The sequence below is a fragment of the Anomaloglossus baeobatrachus genome, chromosome 4, assembly GCF_048569485.1.
Source record: "Anomaloglossus baeobatrachus isolate aAnoBae1 chromosome 4, aAnoBae1.hap1, whole genome shotgun sequence".
Lineage (NCBI taxonomy): Eukaryota > Metazoa > Chordata > Amphibia > Anura > Aromobatidae > Anomaloglossus > Anomaloglossus baeobatrachus.
The window spans coordinates 212,719,672-212,740,923 of record NC_134356.1 but is presented as its reverse complement, the minus strand read 5'-3'; the positions used below and the strand labels follow the sequence as shown (position 1 = coordinate 212,740,923).

The window sequence follows — 21,252 nt, the reverse complement described above, 5'->3', positions numbered from 1 at the left end:
ACAAATAAACCCTTCACCAAGGAATGCAGACACCCCCCAAAAAATTGAACTCTAAAGTACCCACGAGGCTTAAATCAAAAAGGGTTTGCAAGTGTTAGGCTCTCACACACAGATCGAGTAGTCTCGCTAGCGTCACTCCACTCCTGAGCACATTATATTAAAGAATTATGTCTGCCTCCATTGACCACGATGAGTCAACCTCTACTCTTGGCTCCAGTGGAATTCGAAAGAGAGCAGCTAGAATGCCATGGGACCTGATGGCACGTAATGTGCCTCTGACATGAGTGGTGCTAGCAGGAGAACTCGAACTGTGTGTGAGAGCCTGGCACTTGCCTTTCCTTATTGTTTTGGGTCTTTTGAGTGTGATTCATTTCTCAGATGTAATGATTAGGGATGAGTGAGTATACTCGTTACTACTCGGTACTCATCGAGTAGTACACTATTCGGGCTACTCGTTACTCCGCGAGAATCCTTGTAATTACTCGTTAGGAGTAGCGAGTATGGATGGACGATCCTGAACTATAAAGATAGATAAAGCATAATATTAAAAAAACATTTTGATCATATTTACAGGTCCTGCAGACTCTGCCTCCCAGCGCTTCTCCTTCCACGTCCGTCCGATCATTGCTGTCCAGCCCGGTAACCAGCACTGACTACAAAAAGACCTTCAATGATGTCATAGCCATGTGACCCAGTCACGTGTGAATGCTGTATTACTTCATTGGCTACAAACTGGTCACATGACTATGATGTCTCAAAGGTCCTGACCTGATCACTGAACTTTTACAGTTACTGTGCTAGTATCGCATTGGCATCACCCGGTATAGCCACACACTCTCCTGACAGGAGCAGTTGGCGCTCATGTCCGGGGACTGTCAGTCCATTCGGGGTGATGCCCATGCGAGACTGCACGAGTCACACGTAAGTGGAACTCCGGCCTCAGAGTCAGCCTGCATCTCACTCTGTATAGCCGCTGCTGTAAAGAGTGATGTAGCAGAGTGGACATTGCTTCACACACTGTGTAGACTGTCTGTACAGAGTTATGAAGCAGAGGTGACATTGCTCATTGCTCTCTCTGCTTCTCACACTGTATAGACTGTCTGTACAGAGTGATGTAGCAGAGGTGACATTGCTCATTGCTCTCTCTGCTTCTCACACTGTATAGACTGTCTGTACATAGTGATGTAGCAGAGTGGACATTGCCCATTGCTCTCTCTGCTTCTCACACTGTAGACATTCTGTACAGAGGGATGAAGCAGATGTGACATTGCTGTACCTGTGGACTACGGATTTTTTATAATAAAGATGGAGTCTCTAAATGTTTTTTTTTGTTTTATTTCTAATAAAAAAATGTATTAGCACTTACAAATACCCATTGGACTTCTAGGTTTCAGTTTTATTGGGTGAAAAGATCTTACACAGCCATAACATTACTTCTATATTTAATACCTAGTCCCTATAAATATGAAGTACCTTAAACAATTGAAACATAACATAAATGAAGCATACAAAGATGTCATGGACCACAACTTGGGTATTATATTTATTGAGTTACTATCGCTGCTATGCAATCTGTTTACTTTATTTAAGGGGGTTTTTTTGAGCTGAGAAGAAAAATTTGCAGTCTTTTTGTGCGACTATAAACTGCTACACAATTCCTCTATATTCTTGTGTGGGTGGCTATAGGACCTCAAGTATGCAAATTTTATACACCAGTTGCAATCATGTACCACTAAAGGCCGCTTTACACGCTACGATATATCTAACGATATGTCATCGGGGTCACGTCATTAGTGACGCACATCCGGCCTCATTTGACATATCGTAGCATGTAACACGAATCAGCAACTGTGAACGAGCAAAAATACTCACCTTATCGTTGCTCGTTGACACGTCGCTCATTTTCAAAAAATCGAACATCCTTCTGTGCTCCGGTTGTTCATCGTTCCTGAGGCCGCACACATCGCTCCATGCGACACCCCGGGAACGATGAACTGCAGCTTACCTACGGCCGCCGGCAATGCGGAATGAAGGAGGTGGGCGGGATGTTTACGTCCCGCTCATCTCCGCCCCTCCACTTCTATAGGCCGGCCTCTGTGTGACGTTGCTGTGACGCCACACGAACCACTCCCTTAGAAAGGAGGCGGTTCGCTGACCAGAGCGACGTCGCTAGGCAGGTAAGTCTGTGTGACGGGGTTAAGCGAGGTTGTGCGGCATGGGCAGCGATTTGCCCGTGTGGCACAACCGACGGGGACGGGTACAATCGCTTGCAATCTCGCTAGTGAGATCGCAGTGTGTAAAGCCCGCTTTAGATTGTCTTCTCCATCCCTAAATAGAACATTGAGAAATGCACAAGACAGTTTAGTTAGCATGTGACTGCAACTACACAGACTGCTGAGACCCCAAACAAACCCCTAACTGATCATCTCGTGTAATGAAGAATCAAACTCGGGTATATAAATCAGAACTCTCTTTATTTTGAGATTTAATAACCAAATTTCATCTTTTAGTGGATGGTGGTCGGTCACAGCCCAAAATATCAAAATAAAATCACTGAAATAAATCACAGTAAACCAGTATAAAGCGTTGTGCCGCAGCCAGACTCCTGGCGCAGGTAGCTTTTGCACCAAAAAACCACCAACATTGATGAATTGACCGCTGCTGTGACTTAATACAATATTATGAAAGCCAAAACCAGTACAACTCATTGTGTCGCTCTGGACTTTAGGCGCAGGAAAGCCAAAACCAGTCCAAATTATTGTATCGCAGCCGGACTCCCGGCGCAGGTAGCTTTTGCAGTACAAATCATTGTCTCACAGCAGGACTCCCTGTGCAGGTAAGCTTTCGCACCGAAACCATCAACGCTGACAAAGGGAGGGAGGGTGGGACAGCTGCCTCCAGGTCCCACAATGTGGGTAGAGACCGGAAGAGGCCGGGAAGAGGTTTATAAAGGAGGGAAGGAGGAGGAGAGCAGAATCATTGGCTGCAACAAAACAGGGAGGAGGGAGAAATTACATGGGACGACCAATTTAACCCTCCTTATTACAGGGCACAGCAGTCATGGGGCACCCAGTCAAAATACTGGAATGCCCACAAATTGCATACTTTCAGTCACCGCTCAAAGACTACAGAGGAAGTGCGACTGTGTGTGCATTGCACACTGCCACAATTCATTCACAAAGAGTGACTGCAGACTTTTCTTCTCAGCCCTGAAAACCCTTTGAGGTTTGTCATTTATATCCCCCTGCAGCAGGGCTCTGATGCAGGTAGCACCTCCCTTCTTGTTGTATCTTTCTCATTTCGCCAATAGTGATGTCATCTGTTCAACCCCGGCAAGTTATCATCTTGTCACCTTTTGTTTTGAGCTTAACTACAAGTTTTCCAACCTAAGAATAAACCCCACCTGGATTCTTGATGTATATTTCTTCAGCTGAGTTGAGACAAAGCTTTTAGTGGGTGTACTGGTTCAGTACAGACATTGATCATGGGATTGTTATAGGAGCGTCACACCTACAGCCTAGGTATGGAGATGAGTCACACACCACAGCGCTGCAGCCGGACACTGCGGGGACTTCTCTGTAAGGACCCTTCTGGCAACAGGTATGTCAGGTTAAGTTCAATAGGAATTGTGATGCCACTCTCGGTAATTGCGGTCAGGGGTGACCGCCACTGCAGTTTAGAGAGCTTCTGGGGCTGATGATAAATGCAGTCTGGTGTTATGGCCTCCCGAGAGTGAGGCTGGCGCCAGGGGCTCGGGTGTAGGTGCGTGTAGAACCAAAAATCGCAGAAGAATTCACACACAGTCCAGAAATGTCTTTCAGGGTTTTTACTCACTTTCAGATGGTAGGGTGAGACAACCCGGGCAATGCTCTGATGAACCAGGTGGAACCAGGTATCTTTTAGGCTGATCCAGGGGTGACTGTCAACTCGCCTTCCTAGCCCTTCTTATTTGGGGTGACCCCTGACTTGTAGTACTGCGAGAATCACTCAGGGAAGTCGCAACTGCCTTTCTCCCCTTTCTGGCCCGTTTGCTGGCAGCGTGGACCAAGTAAAGAACTGGCTTCTTGCCCCATCTCACTTATGGGCCCCCTCATTGCTGCTGATGCTGCGGTCTCTGTGTAGGTTGGTGAGGCACATTCAGCACCCTCACGAGCAGGTTTAGCAGACCAAATACTTGGTTTGTTGCTCTAGGGACCTGTTTCCCCGTGCGGGCCTGGTCTACCAGGAGTCCCCTTACTCAGTCACCTCCCTCTTTCCTGAGGTGCCTTTCAGTCTGACTGTGTGGTAACCGAACTCCCCCGCCGACAGCCACTACACGTGCAGGGTCTGACTAGTGACACCACGCATGTTCTCCTTCTGGATTGCACACTGCGCTTCCTCACTTCAGACTGGTTCACTACTGCCCCACCACTGTGCCTGCCACTGCAACCTAGCAACCATCTTCTCCACCCCACCACTAGCTGAGATGTGGAGGTCACGCCCCCTCCTGGGTCTGCCCAGGGGTCCCCTCTATGGTGTGTGTGAACTAGCCACTATGTGTCTGTGTGTCCACACCCTAATCAGCCATCAGGATTACCTGTTTGTACTGACCCAGCATGGGTGCAGTACTCAGTGGTGCCTGACCGGGTCAGGGGCGCCACAGAGCAGGGCCGGACTGGGACTAAAATTCAGCCCTGGCATTTGGGAGTGCACAGGCCCACTTTTTGCTTGGTGAATGTGTAGTATCTTTGTTCACTTGTAGGTTGTGTAACACGACCATATCACATGCAGTCGCGGCTGCGTCAGGTATTACAGCTCAGGCCTATTTATTGCTCTTCGTAGCAGGACCTGGTGAAGCCGCTATTTTCCTACAGAGCTGGGTCTCGCAGATAATGAAGAGGATGCTGCTCTCCACATAATTCTGGGACATCGTCACATAGCTGATGGGCAGGGATACAAAATCAGATCCCCCTGAACTAATATTGATGACCTATTCTACAGATAGGTGACCAGGGAAGCTGTTGTTGTCACTGGTGATAATTGTGGACACATACCACTTAGGGAATGTGCAATGACATTTTTGGGGGCACATCCCACCATGGAAACCACTATGAAAAATACTGGCCATGAATGACCATCTGCATCTCCTTGCTGTGCACAGGATCAGGCTTTTGAGCATCTTTTACCCACTTCAGGTTTCTAAAAGCACCAAGTGATTAAAAGAAGTGACCGCTTCATTCTTCTGGTGTTTTCCACTCGGAAAATGTTCTGTATTTTACAATGCAGATCAATGGGAATGCTCGGAAGATGCCGGAATCGACAACTCCCAGCTTGTCCTTAACAATGGTAAGCAGATGCTGGGAGTAATTGTTATCAGACTGCGGACCATACAGGAACCACAATACTGATAAGACGCAGGATATATCACTAATAATCATCTACATCCGGGTACCTTTATAGGTGACATCTTCTGAGTCGATCTCATCCTTTTTGTCTCCACGCAGTACAGACGCCATGATGAGGTTTCGTGCCCACTGCTCGTCTCTGAAGACCTCTTTATTTTTCAGTAGCACTTCCCCACACAGCACCTTTAAATATAAAAGTATCATTATACTGCCCCATAAATATAAATATCTCCCATGATGTGCCCCTGAATAAATAATTGCTGTGCTTCCTTCACAAACTTTCCCCCACACTGCTTTCATCCAAAATACCTCCCACACTGCCTCTCTCCTTAATATACCCCCAGGCTGCCTCTTTACATAATGTCCCCATACACAGCTTCTCTCCATAATGTCCCCCCATATTGCCCCTTTTTTATTATTATTATTATTATTATTATTATTATTATTATTATTAATAATAATAATAATAATTAATAATAATAATAAGATTGCTATATTCCCCCCAAACTGCTCTTTTGTAATCCCCCCTCACACACAATACAATGCACCCTCCATTACCCCTCCCCCCACACACAATGCAATGCACCCCCATTACCCCTACACACACACAATACAATGCACCCTCCATTACCCCTCCCCCACACACACAATGCAATGCACCCCCATTACCCCTACACACACACACACACAATACAATGCACCCTCCATTACCCCTCCCCACACACACACACAATACAATGCACCCCCCCATCACCCCCGTACACACACATACACAAACTACAATGCACCCTCCATTACCCCCTCCCCAGCCATAATACAATGCACCCCCCACACAGACAAATTACAACACTACAACATCACGACACACTCCTGCTCCCCCCCCGAATACAGTACGCCCCGTCTGCCTGTCACAAAGCTGTGTTCCTTCCCCGTTATGAGTCCTCAGCCCCTCCCCACTCATCCCCATTAATATCTTCAGATTCTCCATGGAGCGCTTACCGCTGCCTGATGCGTCCAGTATGGCGCCCACAGCATTGTGATGACTTCAGCAAGGTGCTGATCTCATCATGTTGATGCACGTCGGGGGCCTAGTCCCGGCGCACTATTCAAATGTATTTACGTCTGAAAGACGCAAATACATCTAAATAGGAAGGAGGAAGCTGCGGTCACTGGCACCGCCACGCTCCTCAGCAGTGTGTGCATGCCGGGCACACTATCACACAGCAGAGCCGCCACAGCGCAGCGCACTGCCTCCTGCTCCTGCTGCAGCTAGTGTGTGCCCGGCCTGCACACACTGCTGAGCAGCGCAGCGGTGACAGCAGAGAGCGGCCCACTACAGGGACCGGCCCGTCTGGCATTTGCCAGAATTGCCCTATGCTCAGTCCGGGCCTGGTATGGAGTCAGAATAAAAGTATATCTTGTACTAGTATTCAGTGCGTAATGGCTGTACATTCTGCAGGCAAAGCATCCATGTTTTATTTCTGTCACTTCTCATCATATTTTCTTGCCGTAGACTCCTGGTGCTGATGGTCCAAGCCAATGTATAGCACTTTATGGTTTGCCGCTGAAAGTCATGGACCGCAATGTCCACCTTTGCTTCCAGGAATGAATCAAATTTTCTGCTTTTAGATTTTCTACTTTCAGCGGATGAGTGCAGACTCTGCAGAGACCTTTAGCTGTTCATCTACAGTAAAAGGGAGCAATTAGTTAGAATATTAACATAATCAAAGAGAAGCTGTCAGCATGTTTATATTGCTCTCTCTAAGGGCAGTCTGAAGTAGTGTCAGGCACGCTGATTTCAGCCATGTGTCATTTATGTGGGAAACTAATGCAGTTTTGGGAAACTTGATGTTTATTAGCTGCAGTACAATGTGAGCGTTGTAAGCTATTGCTATGCACAGTAATAAAAAAGCACTACAAAGTATAGTATGTTCATGCATAAATGACAAATTAGTGTTTGTCCCTTCTTCATTCTGAATGAATGTGCTATTGGCTTCCATTTAAACAAAACAGGAAATATTCAGTGTAAATAGTCGATGGATTTGTTAAACTATAATGTGTATGTCTGAAACATCAGCACTTCCCAATCATAAGATAAATAACATCCAATCAATAAAGAGAAAAAGTAGGAAAAATATGCAGGGACAAAGCTAGGCTTTCTTTCATAAAGAGCGAAGACTGATTTGGGCATTCCTTCCCACAAAGTAATATTTCAGTTAAACGTCTTACAGACATATGACGTAAAGATACATTATATGGTGGCTCCATGACTTTGATACAGTGTATAAAGGACTATGTGGGGGTTAAAACTACATGTAGGGGACTATGTCAGGCCTCACAATGTATATGGCTCATTCTGTATGTAGAAGGGTATGTGAGGGCTTGTAACGTCTGCCTGGAACCACAGTCATAGGATGGCTGTCACGGGCGCTCAGTGGTTAGCACTGCAGCCTTGCAGCAGTGGGGTCCTGGGTTCAAATCCCACCAAGGACAACATCTGCCATGAGTTTGTATGTTCTCCCCGTGTTTGTGTAGGTTTCCTCCTGATACTCCGGTTTCCTTCCACACTTCAAAAAACAAAAGAAAAAGGTAGGGAATTTAGATTGTGAGCCCCAATGGGGACAGTGTTCCTGATGTATGTAAAGCGCTGTGGAATATGTTAGCACTATATAAAAATAAAGATTTTTTTTCTATTAGACGCTAGTCACCCACTAAGCAGGATCCCAAGAACCCAGAAACCCTTTAACCCCTATACAGGGAGTTGGAATTACTACAGAGCCCAAGAGATCGCAACCTGTGGAAGGATGCAATCCCAAGAAGGGTAGTCACTAGGCAGGATCAAAACCAGGAAATACAAAAGGGACAAAATCAGTAGATTAGAGCATAGTCAGGAAATCAGGCTAAGGTCAAAACCGGAGAAGGTACAAAAATGGCAGGAGTGTAGTCAGAGAGCAGGCAGGGGTCAAAACACAGGGATCAATATACAGAGCAGGGCGAGAACCAGAGACTAGCAGGATAAACTAGACTCTATATCTGGCAGTGACCAGGAGACAGAAGGAATTAGATGGGTGTGGTGCCTTCCCATTGGCTATGGCTGAAAGGTGGTAACTTCAGCTGTAAAACACACGCCACCACAGTCATCCAGTGATACTGCAGGTCCCAGGAAAATCCAGCCTAGTGGATGGGTGGAGTCTGCGCCCACCAGAGCTACTGGTACTGACTCCTCCCCTATCATCAGCACCACCCACGGCGGGAATACAGCGGTGCCTGGTGACCAAAACAGAAGTCACAGGAGTGGACTCTGGTGGAGACGTGACAGTTCTCATATTGTGTATCAAGCAAAGGGAAAAATCCAGCTCAATAAAAATTCCAAGTTTATTTAGAAAATTATTAAAAAAAATTCAGTCCATCGAGGTAAAAGTAACATGTTTCAAACTCAATACACGTTTTTTGTCTTTGTTCTTTTGAGCTTTGACAAAGAACGTGTGTTACATTTTAAACATGTTGCTTTTACCTTGATGGACTACATTTTATAAGAATTTTCTAAATAAACTTGTAGTTTTTATGGAGCTGAATTTTTCCCTTGCTTGATGCTTATCCACATGTGGTCACATGGTTTGCGTGCTCCGTTGCACATCCAGAACAAAACATTAAACAGGTGAGCTGGAATATTTTTTTTTCTTGGATCATACTGTGTATAGCACGGCAATGTAGGAGATCATACAGTATACAAGAGCTAGATGGGGGCTTATATTGTATATAGGGGGCTATGTGGGGGCTCAAACTGTATATTGGATGCTATGTGAGGGCCCATACTGTATATAGGGGGATATGTGAGGGCTCATACTGTGTATAGCGGGCTATGTTGGGACTTAGGTCTCCTAGTAACTATATACAATATTATGGCAGCTCATACTGCATATAGGGGCTATGAGGGGGCTCATACTGAATATAGGGGCTATGTGAGGGCTCTTACTGTATATAGGAGGCTATCGGAGGCTCATATTGTGTATAGAGAGGCAATGTGAGGGCTTGTCTTGTATATAGGAGCTATGTGAGGGTCTCATACTATATATTGGGGTGCTCTGTATGGGCTCATATGGTATATAGTGGTATTTCAGCATACTTAATTCTGCTCTATATTAAATGTTAATATTAATATAAACAGTAATTACAATTAATATTTTAATATTTATATTGAGAAGAATTAATTTCATTCAATAAGTTTGACCCACCACACAAGTCACGGTCTTTCATGTGACCCCTCGGGAAAACTTATTACCCACCTCTGCCATATACAGTTTATTTTATAATCCAATTAATTTACATTTCTTTTATATCGCAAGCTTGATTTTTTTTTTTTACATTTTTTTTACAACATAGTCTAATATTCTTTATGAAGAAAATTGTTTTTTTTTCATTTTTTTTTTAAAAAGAAAATTAATTTGGAAATGGCAAGCAATGCTCAATTGGGAGTAGAAATGTATGAAGAAAATTGAAGTCCCAACAATTAGGCTTTGCTTTGAGCCTCTATCACACGTTCATGCCTCCGGTATGTGTTTTGCAGTTTTTTCACGTACCGGAGGCACGGAGACACGTGGACATATGATTTCATAATGGTTTGGACACACGTAAGTATTTTGGAACGGAACGTGTGTCCGTTCTGTACTTACGTGTGTCCGTGTGTTTCGCACGCTGACATGTCCACGTTTTCTCCGGCAGCACGGGTGTCACATGGCCCGCACCCGTACCACACGGATGTAGTGTGCTTGCGGTCCCGTGTAACACGCGCCGGAGAAACACGTGTCCTTATTTTAAAATAAAAAAAACACATACTCACCTCCACCAGCCCCGCAGATTCTACCGCTGCAAACTGTTCCTGCCGGCCGACGCTCATTATGAGCATGTAAAGGAGGTGGGTGTGCTGTCCCGGGCGCTGATCTCCGCCCCGTCGTTCGGCCGGAAGCCGCGTCGGCGGGGAGTGGGCGGGGCTGGAGCCGAAGATCAGAACCCAGGACAGCAGCAAGGACCACGTATGTAAATTACCGCTTCTCCGTGTGTTATCACGGATAGCACACAAAGAACACACGTGGACCGCACGTATCAGAGACACGTACTTATCATACGCAACACGCAGGGAAAATACGTGTCTCTCGGCACGTGCGTGATTTTCACGTGAGTGTGGCAGAGGCCTTATAGGCATTACAAAATATGCTACAAATGTATGACACGTTTCTACGCCAGACAGAATTTTTTACATCATTAGATATTTGCATGCTTTGTTAGAGTTTTCTGAAACAACAATAAAGAATTTTTGTACAGTCTGTGAGGAAGACTGTCTAATAAGTGCAGGAGGAGAACTTGTAATTAGGGATGAGTGAACACAAACTGTAAAGTTCAGGGTTGGTACCGGACAACTAGCGTTCAAGGCTCGAACTTGCACACAGACTTTTCACTGAAGTCCGAATTCAGAGTTCAGATGCTGTTCGGATGCTGAATAAAGTTTGTTGAAAGGCTGCAGTGCATCCAATCAACAAGCTTTTCAGCATGGGGAAGATGCCTGTTCGCTGTTGTGAATAAGATAAATAAAACAAATAAATTTAAAAAATGACGTGAGGTCCCCTCTATGTTTGATAACCAATGCAGGTAAAGCAGACAGCTACGATCTGCAGCCCTCAGTTGTCTGCTTTACCTCGGCTGGTTATCAAAAATAGACGGCACCCTATGCTGTTTTATAAAAGTATTTATTTAAATAATTTTAAAAAATGGCGTGGGGTCCCCTATTTTTGATAACTAGCCAAGGTAAAGCAGACAGCTGAGGTCTGGAATTCTCAGGATTAGAAGGCCCATGGTTATTTGGACTTTCCCAGCCTAAAATTAGCAGTCTGCAGTTGCCCCAGAAGTGGAGATGCCACAACAGCTCTGTTTCGCCTGCACTTCCTGATGCCCTGCATCTTATCCCAAGCAACTGTATAACTAAAGCCTGCTTTACACCTTACAATTAAGCATACGATATTGTATGCGATGTGACACGCCCCCATCGTATGTGTGACACGTTCAATTTGTTGACCGTGTCGCACAAACGATTAATTGCCGTCACACGTACTTACCCTTCCATACGACCTTGATGTGGGTGGCGAACATCCACTTCCTGGAGTGGGAGGGACGTTCGGCGTCACAGCGACGTCACAATGCGGCCGGCCAATTGAAGAGGAGGGGCGGAAATGAGCGGGATGTAAACATACCGCCCACCTCCTTCCTTGCGCATAGCCGGCGGCAGCCGCGGGACGCAGGTAAGATCTGTTCATCGTTCCCGAGGTGTCACACACTGCAATGTGTGCTGCCTCGGGAACATTGAACAACCCAACGTGCAATTTTTAGCAAATGAACGACGTGTATGCAATGAACGGTTTTACGTTCAATCGCAATCGCACGTAGCTGTCACACGCTACAACACCACTAACGATGCCGGATGTGCGTCACTTATGACGTGACCCCGCCGACACATCGTTAGATATGTTCTAGCGTGTAAAGCCCGCTTAAGACCCAGGAGGGTTGAAATGTCACATAAAACATGTCATTTAACTTTCTCAATTGAATAAAAAATCCTTTTCTACATTGCAATAAGATAGAGTGGGGACAAAAACGGACAAAAATGGAAAAAGGACAAAAAGTTGACTGCACAACTTTTTTGCCAACTGATTGCTATTGCTGCTGGACACATTCTAACAGACGATTACTGGACATGCGAACTCAGCCTAGGAGGGAACTGTGCATCACCTGACGTGAAAACATTGTCCCCCATTGCACTTATACATAAAGTACTATAACATTTTTGGGCAGAAAGTACACTTGTCCTTTCTATGAACCGGAAGTCATGCTGTGCTCTGTAGGCAGGTGAGTACCAGCAGGAACATAAGAAAAATAATTCATGTGAATGTAAGCCTATTTGAGACATGCTTCAATCCCGAAATCAATGTCTGCACCATTACATGGCCAATTTGTTTTACTCTGTTTAACCCTGAGCTCAAAGAATGATCACAAAATTGCAAAAGTGATATAGAAAGATTCTTGAAATTACTATGAAGACTTCTCTATGATGAAGCTTACTGTACCTAAGATTAAATAGATCCTCTGTATTTATTCTAGGCTGTGGACAGGGTTATTCATTGAAAATGAATCATGATAGATGTGAAATTGTTAAGATTCCTATCTTCATTTCGAGCTGCCATAATTTTAAGGATTTGGTTGGTCAAAAATGAACTGATAGAAATGCATATATAATCAATAGGTTTACATATAATGTGTCTCCCTTTACCCAACTCCGACTATTAACTTACAACTATGTGCGAGTATAAACAATTAATAGATAACAATTCTCACATCATTAAATGGAGACTCTGGGAAATAGAGGAAGTTAATCATTGAAAAATACTTTATTATAAATCGCTTAACACTTATTTACGCTCATCTTGTCTAGTGGGCAATTATTAGGACTTTTTCAAAATGTCTGCCATCACATTCCTGAACACCAAACCCGTTTTAAATGAAGCAGGATCGGTTACCGTTTGGGCTCGCTTGAACGTTATCTATGCGAGAGACGAGAGCCTTATAGGAGAGTACAGTATATCACAGTTCAGATAAACTCTTAGCTATTTCTGGTGGAGACATTGTGGTCTAACAAGGTGTGTACACATAAGACTAATGTTGACTGAACCCAACAGTATGGACAGGTTCGGAAGGTGGTCCAAAATGTATGCCGATGCTGGCCAACTGATGGTTAGGGAAGATGTCAATCGTGCTTGTCTTATTTTGGATTGCCTGGTGGAGACATTGTGGTCTAACAAGGTGTGTACACATAAGACTAATGTTGACCGAACCCGACAGTATGGACAGGTTCAGATGATGGTCCAAAGTGTATGCCGGCGCTGGCCAACTGATGGTTAGGGAAGATGTCAATCATGCTTGTCTGATTTTGGATTGCCGATTGCATGGTTTTATCAGTGATAAGCCACCAGCCAATGTGTCTCTCTCATAGAGAACACAGAAATGCTTGACCAAACAAGTGTTCTTGTGTATGGGAGAATTAGCTAAGACGGCTGTTGGCAGAACACTTGGTCAGCTTTCATAGACTTTGACATCTGCACCCTACGTCTCAATCCTCCTACTCATTTCTCCTAATGTGTGAACTGTATTATATATATATATATATATATATATATATGTATATATATATATATACTGTATACAGTATAGTATATACTATTTCAAGTTTTATTTCAATGGCTTATAATGTGTTCTGTCTTTTCTACTTTACAGCCATTTAGGTTTCTTCATCTCCAAATCAAGCCCAACCGCCATCCTCCTCAATCTTTGGGAAGCACAGAACTTCCCTAATGGGAACCTGGCACGACTGGCAGCTGCTGTGGCAGAAATTGGAAAGCAAGACTCTCTTATGTACATGATGTCAGAAGCAGAGTGCTGAAGGTTTATCAGACACCTGCTCTATTCCAGCAAGTCCCATGTCCAAGCTTGGCCAAGGGGCTCAAACTCCCAACATCGGTCCGAGGGCTTACTCTTGAAAATGGCCCTTCCCTGGCAACTGTGGGTTAGAGGGCTTGAAACGTATCTTTTCACAGTTTTAACCCCTCTGTAAGTGAAAGGGTTAATGATTTGTTCAGCTCCTTTATGCAGAGCAGGATGATCAGAAATGGAGCCTGAAGCCACAATCAACTGTGTGAGGCCAAATGCATTCAAAAACAACGCTGCTCTCATCATTTCTCATTAGGTCAAACTTGAACAGACGTCCGTATTTCAAGAAGGCATTGTCTATAATGTTTTTTTTTGTTAATTACTGTGGATCCTACTAAACAACACCAACACCACCTGGTATATATTGCACTTGAGAGCAAAAGGCACCACAGATCCCTCTTAGGAAGTCAACGTACCAATCACTAAAGACATTCCTTCTCTCTTTCTCTTAACCAAGTGTCTTGTATTGCTACCTTGTCAGTGAAGGTGCGACAGTGACACCCAGTGTTTGTGTTGTTCAGTTGTTACACCCATACCCAGGTAAGTGAAGAAAGGTGCAATATTATAAAGAAATGATTCACACCAAACACAGATACATCCCCTACTTAATAGCCATACGAACCTTAGAGGGTGCATCAGAGGTCATTTTTTTTTACCCAAACGAGGGAGCAATCCCAAATAGAATTCATTGGCCCTTTCACCCCTCAAGCCAGCTGTATATGCAAAACGAGAGCACTCCCTGCTCCAGAAGTGGATGAATGCGTGTGTTTGATTGTGGACGCGTGTGCACAAGTGTTGTTTTTATTTTCAGACCAAGAAAAGTCATTTGAACAATAAAAATGTGTAATGATCAGTGTTTTTTTTCTACATTCTGTATTAAAGTGCATTCAAGTATTTACACTTGGCCTTATGTATATATTCTGTTCATTCCGCTGAAGGTGTATAGTACTTTTAGGTGACTTGAATGTAAATAAATTATATATATTGCTAAACAGTCTATATGTTTTGATTGAAAGAAGAGATCAGTGTCCGTTTTTCTAAGACTTCTTTTACGATGTTGGTTTGCTGTGCATACGGATGATGAGCCGGAGCAGATTGCAAATAGTGACAATGTGAAAATAAAGCGAATTTTATTGAATCCTCTGCTAAACATTTACTCTCAGCAAGTGTCCTTTTGTTTTACTTAACAAACAGTCGTTTTTTGTTAAGCTCGATATTATGAAACAATTGACATGAAAAATAATTTGCTAAGTCATTGCCATCTGGGCAATTTTCAGAAATGAAACAATAAGATGAAACGTATAGAAGAATTAATTCCAATTTAGCAATGGAAGATTTTGAAATCCTTATTTGAAGCACCACTCCAGTGTTTTTCTTGTTTTGTTTTTTTTCAGCGCTGGAGTGGCGCTTTAAATGTAAGTCTCCTGCCCCCTGTCATATACTCACCTTTGGTCTCGCGGTGCCATGCCATTTTGTGACTGTCACATCTGACTGGCCGGAATTCAGAAGTTACATCACAAATTCTCAATGCAAGTCTATTAGAGCCACAACGAGGCTCCCATAGACTTGCACTGAGTTGTGACCTCCGGCGCACTCCATGAAACACTGGAGCTGGGGCAGGTCACAAATCACAGGAGACCAACTGGAGCGATGCTGGAAAAAGATGAAGCCACTGGAAGGTGAGTATAACACAGGGGATAAGGGATAGATTTAAAGCACCACTTAAAGGGAACCTGTCACCAAATTTGGCGACTGTAAGTTGCGGCCACCATCAGTGGGTTCTTATATACAGCACTCTAACATGCTATATACAGGCCGCTGTATAGAACGTAAAAATCACTTTACAATACTCACCTAGCAGGCGGTGCGGTGCAGATTGGTCGGATGGATGTCTCCCTTCTCTGGTACCGGTGCCTCCTCTTTTGGCCATCTTTGTCCTCCTCCTTCTGAAGCCTGGGTGCATGACGCGTACTATGTCATGCATACTAGCCGGCATTAAGGTCCCACACAGGCTACACTTATTTTGATCTGCCCTGCTCAGGGAAGATAAAAGTGCACCTGCGCAGGACCTCAACGCCGGCTATTGTGGCTGACATAGGATACGTCATGCACCTAGGCTTCAGAAGGAGGACAAAGATGGCCGAAAGAGGATGCGCCGGACCCGGATTACGGAGACACCCATCCGACCAGTCTGTAACACACCGCCCCTTAGATTAGTATTATAAACTGGTTAGGTCATATGTGTAGTGAACGGAAATTCATCCCTTATCCAGAAGATAGGGGATAACTTCCAAACTTTGGGAAACCATTTAAACAGGTTTTTCAAGATTTATATTTATTAGCCCATAGGAACGTAGAAAATAATTAACCAAAAATGACCACCCCGAAATCCAATGCAGCATATCTGACAACTGGACAGGAGAAATAGTACTGTGCACTGTATATACAGTTAGGTCCAGAAATATTTGGACAGTGACACAATTTTCGCGAGTTGGGCTCTGCATGCCACCACATTGGATTTGAAATGAAACCTCTACAACAGAATTCAAGTGCAGATTGTAACGTTTAATTTGAAGGTTTGAACAAAAATATCTGATAGAAATTGTAGGAATTGTACACATTTCTTTACAAACACTCCACATTTTAGGAGGTCAAAAGTAATTGGACAAATAAACCAAACCCAAACAAAATATTTTTATTTTCAATATTTTGTTGCGAATCCTTTGGAGGCAATCACTGCCTTAAGTCTGGAACCCATGGACATCACCAAACGCTGGGTTTCCTCCTTCTTAATGCTTTGCCAGGCCTTTACAGCCGCAGCCTTCAGGTCTTGCTTGTTTGTGGGTCTTTCAGTCTTAAGTCTGGATTTGAGCAAGTGAAATGCATGCTCAATTGGGTTAAGATCTGGTGATTGACTTGGCCATTGCAGAATGTTCCACTTTTTTGCACTCATGAACTCCTGGGTAGCTTTGGCTGTATGCTTGGGGTCATTGTCCATCTGTACTATGAAGCGCCGTCCGATCAACTTTGCGGCATTTGGCTGAATCTGGGCTGAAAGTATATCCCGGTACACTTCAGAATTCATCCGGCTACTCTTGTCTGCTGTTATGTCATCAATAAACACAAGTGACCCAGTGCCATTGAAAGCCATGCATGCCCATGCCATCACGTTGCCTCCACCATGTTTTACAGAGGATGTGGTGTGCCTTGGATCATGTGCCGTTCCCTTTCTTCTCCAAACTCTTTTCTTCCCATCATTCTGGTACAGGTTGATCTTTGTCTCATCTGTCCATAGAATACTTTTCCAGAACTGAGCTGGCTTCATGAGGTGTTTTTCAGCAAATTTAACTTTGGCCTGTCTATTTTTGGAATTGATGAATGGTTTGCATCTAGATGTGAACCCTTTGTATTTACTTTCATGGAGTCTTCTCTTTACTGTTGACTTAGAGACAGATACACCTACTTCACTGAGAGTGTTCTGGACTTCAGTTGATGTTGTGAACGGGTTCTTCTTTACCAAAGAAAGTATGCGGCGATCATCCACCACTGTTGTCATCCGTGGACGCCCAGGCCTTTTTGAGTTCCCAAGCTCACCAGTCAATTCCTTTTTTCTCAGAATGTACCCGACTGTTGATTTTGCTACTCCAAGCATGTCTGCTATCTCTCTGATGGATTTTTTCTTTTTTTTCAGCCTCAGGATGTTCTGCTTCACCTCAATTGAGAGTTCCTTAGACCGCATGTTGTCTGGTCACAGCAACAGCTTCCAAATGCAAAACCACACACCTGTAATCAACCCCAGACCTTTTAACTACTTCATTGATTACAGGTTAACGAGGGAGACGCCTTCAGAGTTAATTGCAGCCCTTAGAGTCCCTTGTCCAATTACTTTTGGTCCCTTGAAAAAGAGGAGGCTATGCATTACAGAGCTATGATTCCTAAACCCTTTCTCCGATTTGGATGTAAAAACTCTCATATTGCAGCTGGGAGTGTGCACTTTCAGCCCATATTATATATATAATTGTATTTCTGAACATGTTTTTGTAAACAGCTAAAATAACAAAACTTGTGTCACTGTCCAAATATTTCTGGACCTAACTGTATACAGAATAATCGATATACTAAGAACTACACCCAGAATACATGACAAGAGAAGTAGTACTGTGTAGTGCAAAGGTCTCATACACGAGGCCCGCAGGCCACATGCGGTCCCTTGGGCTTCTTCTTGTGGCCCACAGGCCCGTGGACCCCATGACGATCGGTGCCGCAGGCTGCAGTAGTCAGTGCTTTATTTCATTTGAATGAACTGCTGGTGCTGCACTGAGATCTCTGCAGCTATACCTAAGGCAGCCACTGGCCAGTCACAGCAGGCCAGCAGCTGATGTAGTGATATGATGTCAAGCGCTGGCCTCTGGTCGGCGGCTGCCATTGGTTTTGGGCTGCAGAGAGCTCAGCTTGGCATCAGCAGTTCATTCAAAAGAAATAAAGCGCTGACTTCTGTGGCTCTCGGCACCGATCAACACGATGTCCACGGACCGCAAGAAAAAGCAAGGAAAAAGACACCAAAGAAACGGAGGACAGATGAGAGGAATGGTTTTTTTTAATGTGTATATGAAAAATGACATATAAGAGGAAATTACTACAAGATGGGCACATTATTACAAGGAGACCAGGATAGGCACAATACTACAGGATTGGGACATTACTACAGGATGGAGACATTACTACAAGGAGACCAGGATCGACACAAAACTATAGGATGGGGACATTGCTACATGAAGACAAGGGTGGGCATAATACTACAGGATGGGGACATTACTACGAGATCAGGATAGGCACAATACTACAGGACGGGCACATTACTACAAGGAGACCAGGATGGGTACAATACTATAGAATGGGGACATTACTACAGGATGGGGACAATACTACAAGGAGACCATGATGGGCACAATACTACAGGATGGGCACATTTTACTACAAGGAGACCAGGATGGGCACAATACTACAGGATGAGCACTATAGTACAGGATGGGACATTAATACAAGGAGACCAGGATGGGCACAATACTATAGGATGGGGACATTACTACAAAGAGACCAGGATGGGCACAATACTACAGGATGGGGACATTACTACAAGGAGACCAGAATGGGTACAATACTACAGGATGGGGACAATACTACAAGGAGACCTGGATGGGCTCAATACTACGGGATAAGGATAATACTACAAGGAAACCAAGATGGGCACAATACTACAGGATGGGGACATTACTACAAGGGCACCAGGATGGGCACAATACTAAAGGATAAGGACATTACTATAAGGAGACCAAGATGAGCACAATACTACAGGATAGGACATTACTACAAGGAGACCAGGATGGGCACAATACACATGATGGGCACATTACTACAAGGAGACCAGGGTGGGCACAATACTACAGGATGGGAACAGTGCTACAAGAAGACCAGGATGAGCACATTAGTGCAAGGAGAAAAGGTTGGACACAATACTACAGAATGGGGACATTACTACAAGGAGACCAGGATGGGCAAATAACTATAGGATGGGGACATTACTACAAAGATACCAGGGTGGGCACAATACAACAGGATGGGCACAATACTACAAGATGGGACATTACTACAAGGAGACAAGGATTGGACACATTACTACAGGATTGAGACAAGGATGGAGCACATTACTACAAGAAGGGGACTAGGATGGACACAACATTTTAGGAATGGACATTACTACAAGGAGACCACGATAGGCCCATTACTACAAGAAGGGAACCAGGATGAGCATATTACTACATGAGGGGGACAAAAATGGGAACATTCTTACAGGGGCCAAGGATGGAACATTACTACAGTATTGTGACCAGGATGAGACACATTACTACAAGAAGGGGGCCAGGATAGTGCACATTACTACAAGAAGGGGACCAGGATAGGGCACATTACTACAAGAAGGGGACCATGTTGGGAGACATTACTACATGAAGGAGACAAGGATGAGGCACCTTACTACAAGATGAGGACCTCATGGGAAAATTACCACAAAATATACACAAAATTACTATATGATGCCAATTGTATAACAATATTACTTACAAAAAGGGAATAAAATGTAAAAAAAAATAAAAAAAATATATTCTAAATAAAGCAATGGAAATGTTTGTACCATTAAAAATGCATTTTTATATAACTAAAATAAACAAAAAAGTGCATGTTATCACCACATCCATAATGATTCAAGCTATAAAACCGTACCATAACCCTTATTATGAATACCATTTAAAAAAAAAGAAAGAAAAAAAGAAGAAAAAATAAAAAAGAGGTCCTATGTTGTATAGAAAAACTTGTATGGTATTACTAAAAATGTCAATTTGTTTTGCAAAGAATGCGTCCCCCCCCTAAATATTTATTTTTTTCTATGTGCGGCCCATATACCCAGCCAAGTTTGAGACCCCTGGTGTACTGTATATACAGAATAATACATTATTGAGAATTACACTCAGTATACAGGACAGGAGAAGTGGTACTATGCAGTGTATATATACAGAAAAATACAGATACTGAGAATTACACCCAGTACACAGGACAGTAGAAGGAGTACTGCGCAGTGTATTTTTACAGAATAATACAGATACTGAAAATTACACAATGTATACAGGACAGGAAAAGTACACAACAATCACGGCTCTATAATATACAATATGCTGTACCGCCCCACGCTCGGCGGCAACCGAGCCGCTCGGATCTGGGCTCGCTGGTGGGTGGCTCAAGCGTCTCTGAACCCGGGGGCCCCGTGGTCCACTTCGATCTGAAAGGGGGGCTGGTGCTTTTAGGGGCATATAGGTGTACGGCCAGAGCCGTGGTTAAGTTCGTGACGCCACCCACGGGATGTGGTGAAGGTAGGCACCACCGCTGCACTTACGGGGGCACCCGGGGAAGATGTTATGCAGCAAGTTGTTAACCCCTCCGTGGGCAGGGATGATGGCCCCGGGACCTGTTGGGGTAGTAGTTGGGAGGTGCAGGGAGGTGCACAGCCGGAGGGAACTGTTGTACTCACAGTTAGTAATGTACACGAGTCTCTGGTAAACCAAGTTGATGGTGGTCGGTGCCCGTAGCCGGCTGCGTCTGGTCCCCCACCCGGTTGGTGGTCTCTGCCTTTCTCCTGCACCGTGTTGTGTATTTGTGGGCTACCCGCGCTCCAGCATCGGAAGTCCGCTCCCCGGCTTTGTGGATGTCAGGAGAGCCCTTTTGACCGCAGACGCTGGCCCGTGGGATCTCTCTGCCTGTGCGGTGGCTTTCTATCCCCCTCGTT

General features: G+C 44.3%; 1 protein-coding gene across 4 annotated transcripts in view; it reads left to right on the top strand.

Annotated features, from left to right (window-relative positions):
- The window catches only part of UNC5A (unc-5 netrin receptor A), a 648,839-nt gene extending 633,931 nt beyond the window's left edge, over window positions 1–14,908 (top strand). For all 4 annotated transcript variants that reach the window (XM_075344652.1, XM_075344653.1, XM_075344651.1 and 1 more), the window contains exon 16: window positions 13,704–14,908. In XM_075344652.1, the coding sequence (XP_075200767.1) occupies window positions 13,704–13,869 (166 nt within the window). In that variant the 3' untranslated portion in view covers window positions 13,870–14,908. The remainder of the gene's footprint in view (window positions 1–13,703) is intronic.
- Window positions 14,909–21,252: the final 6,344 nt, after the last annotated feature.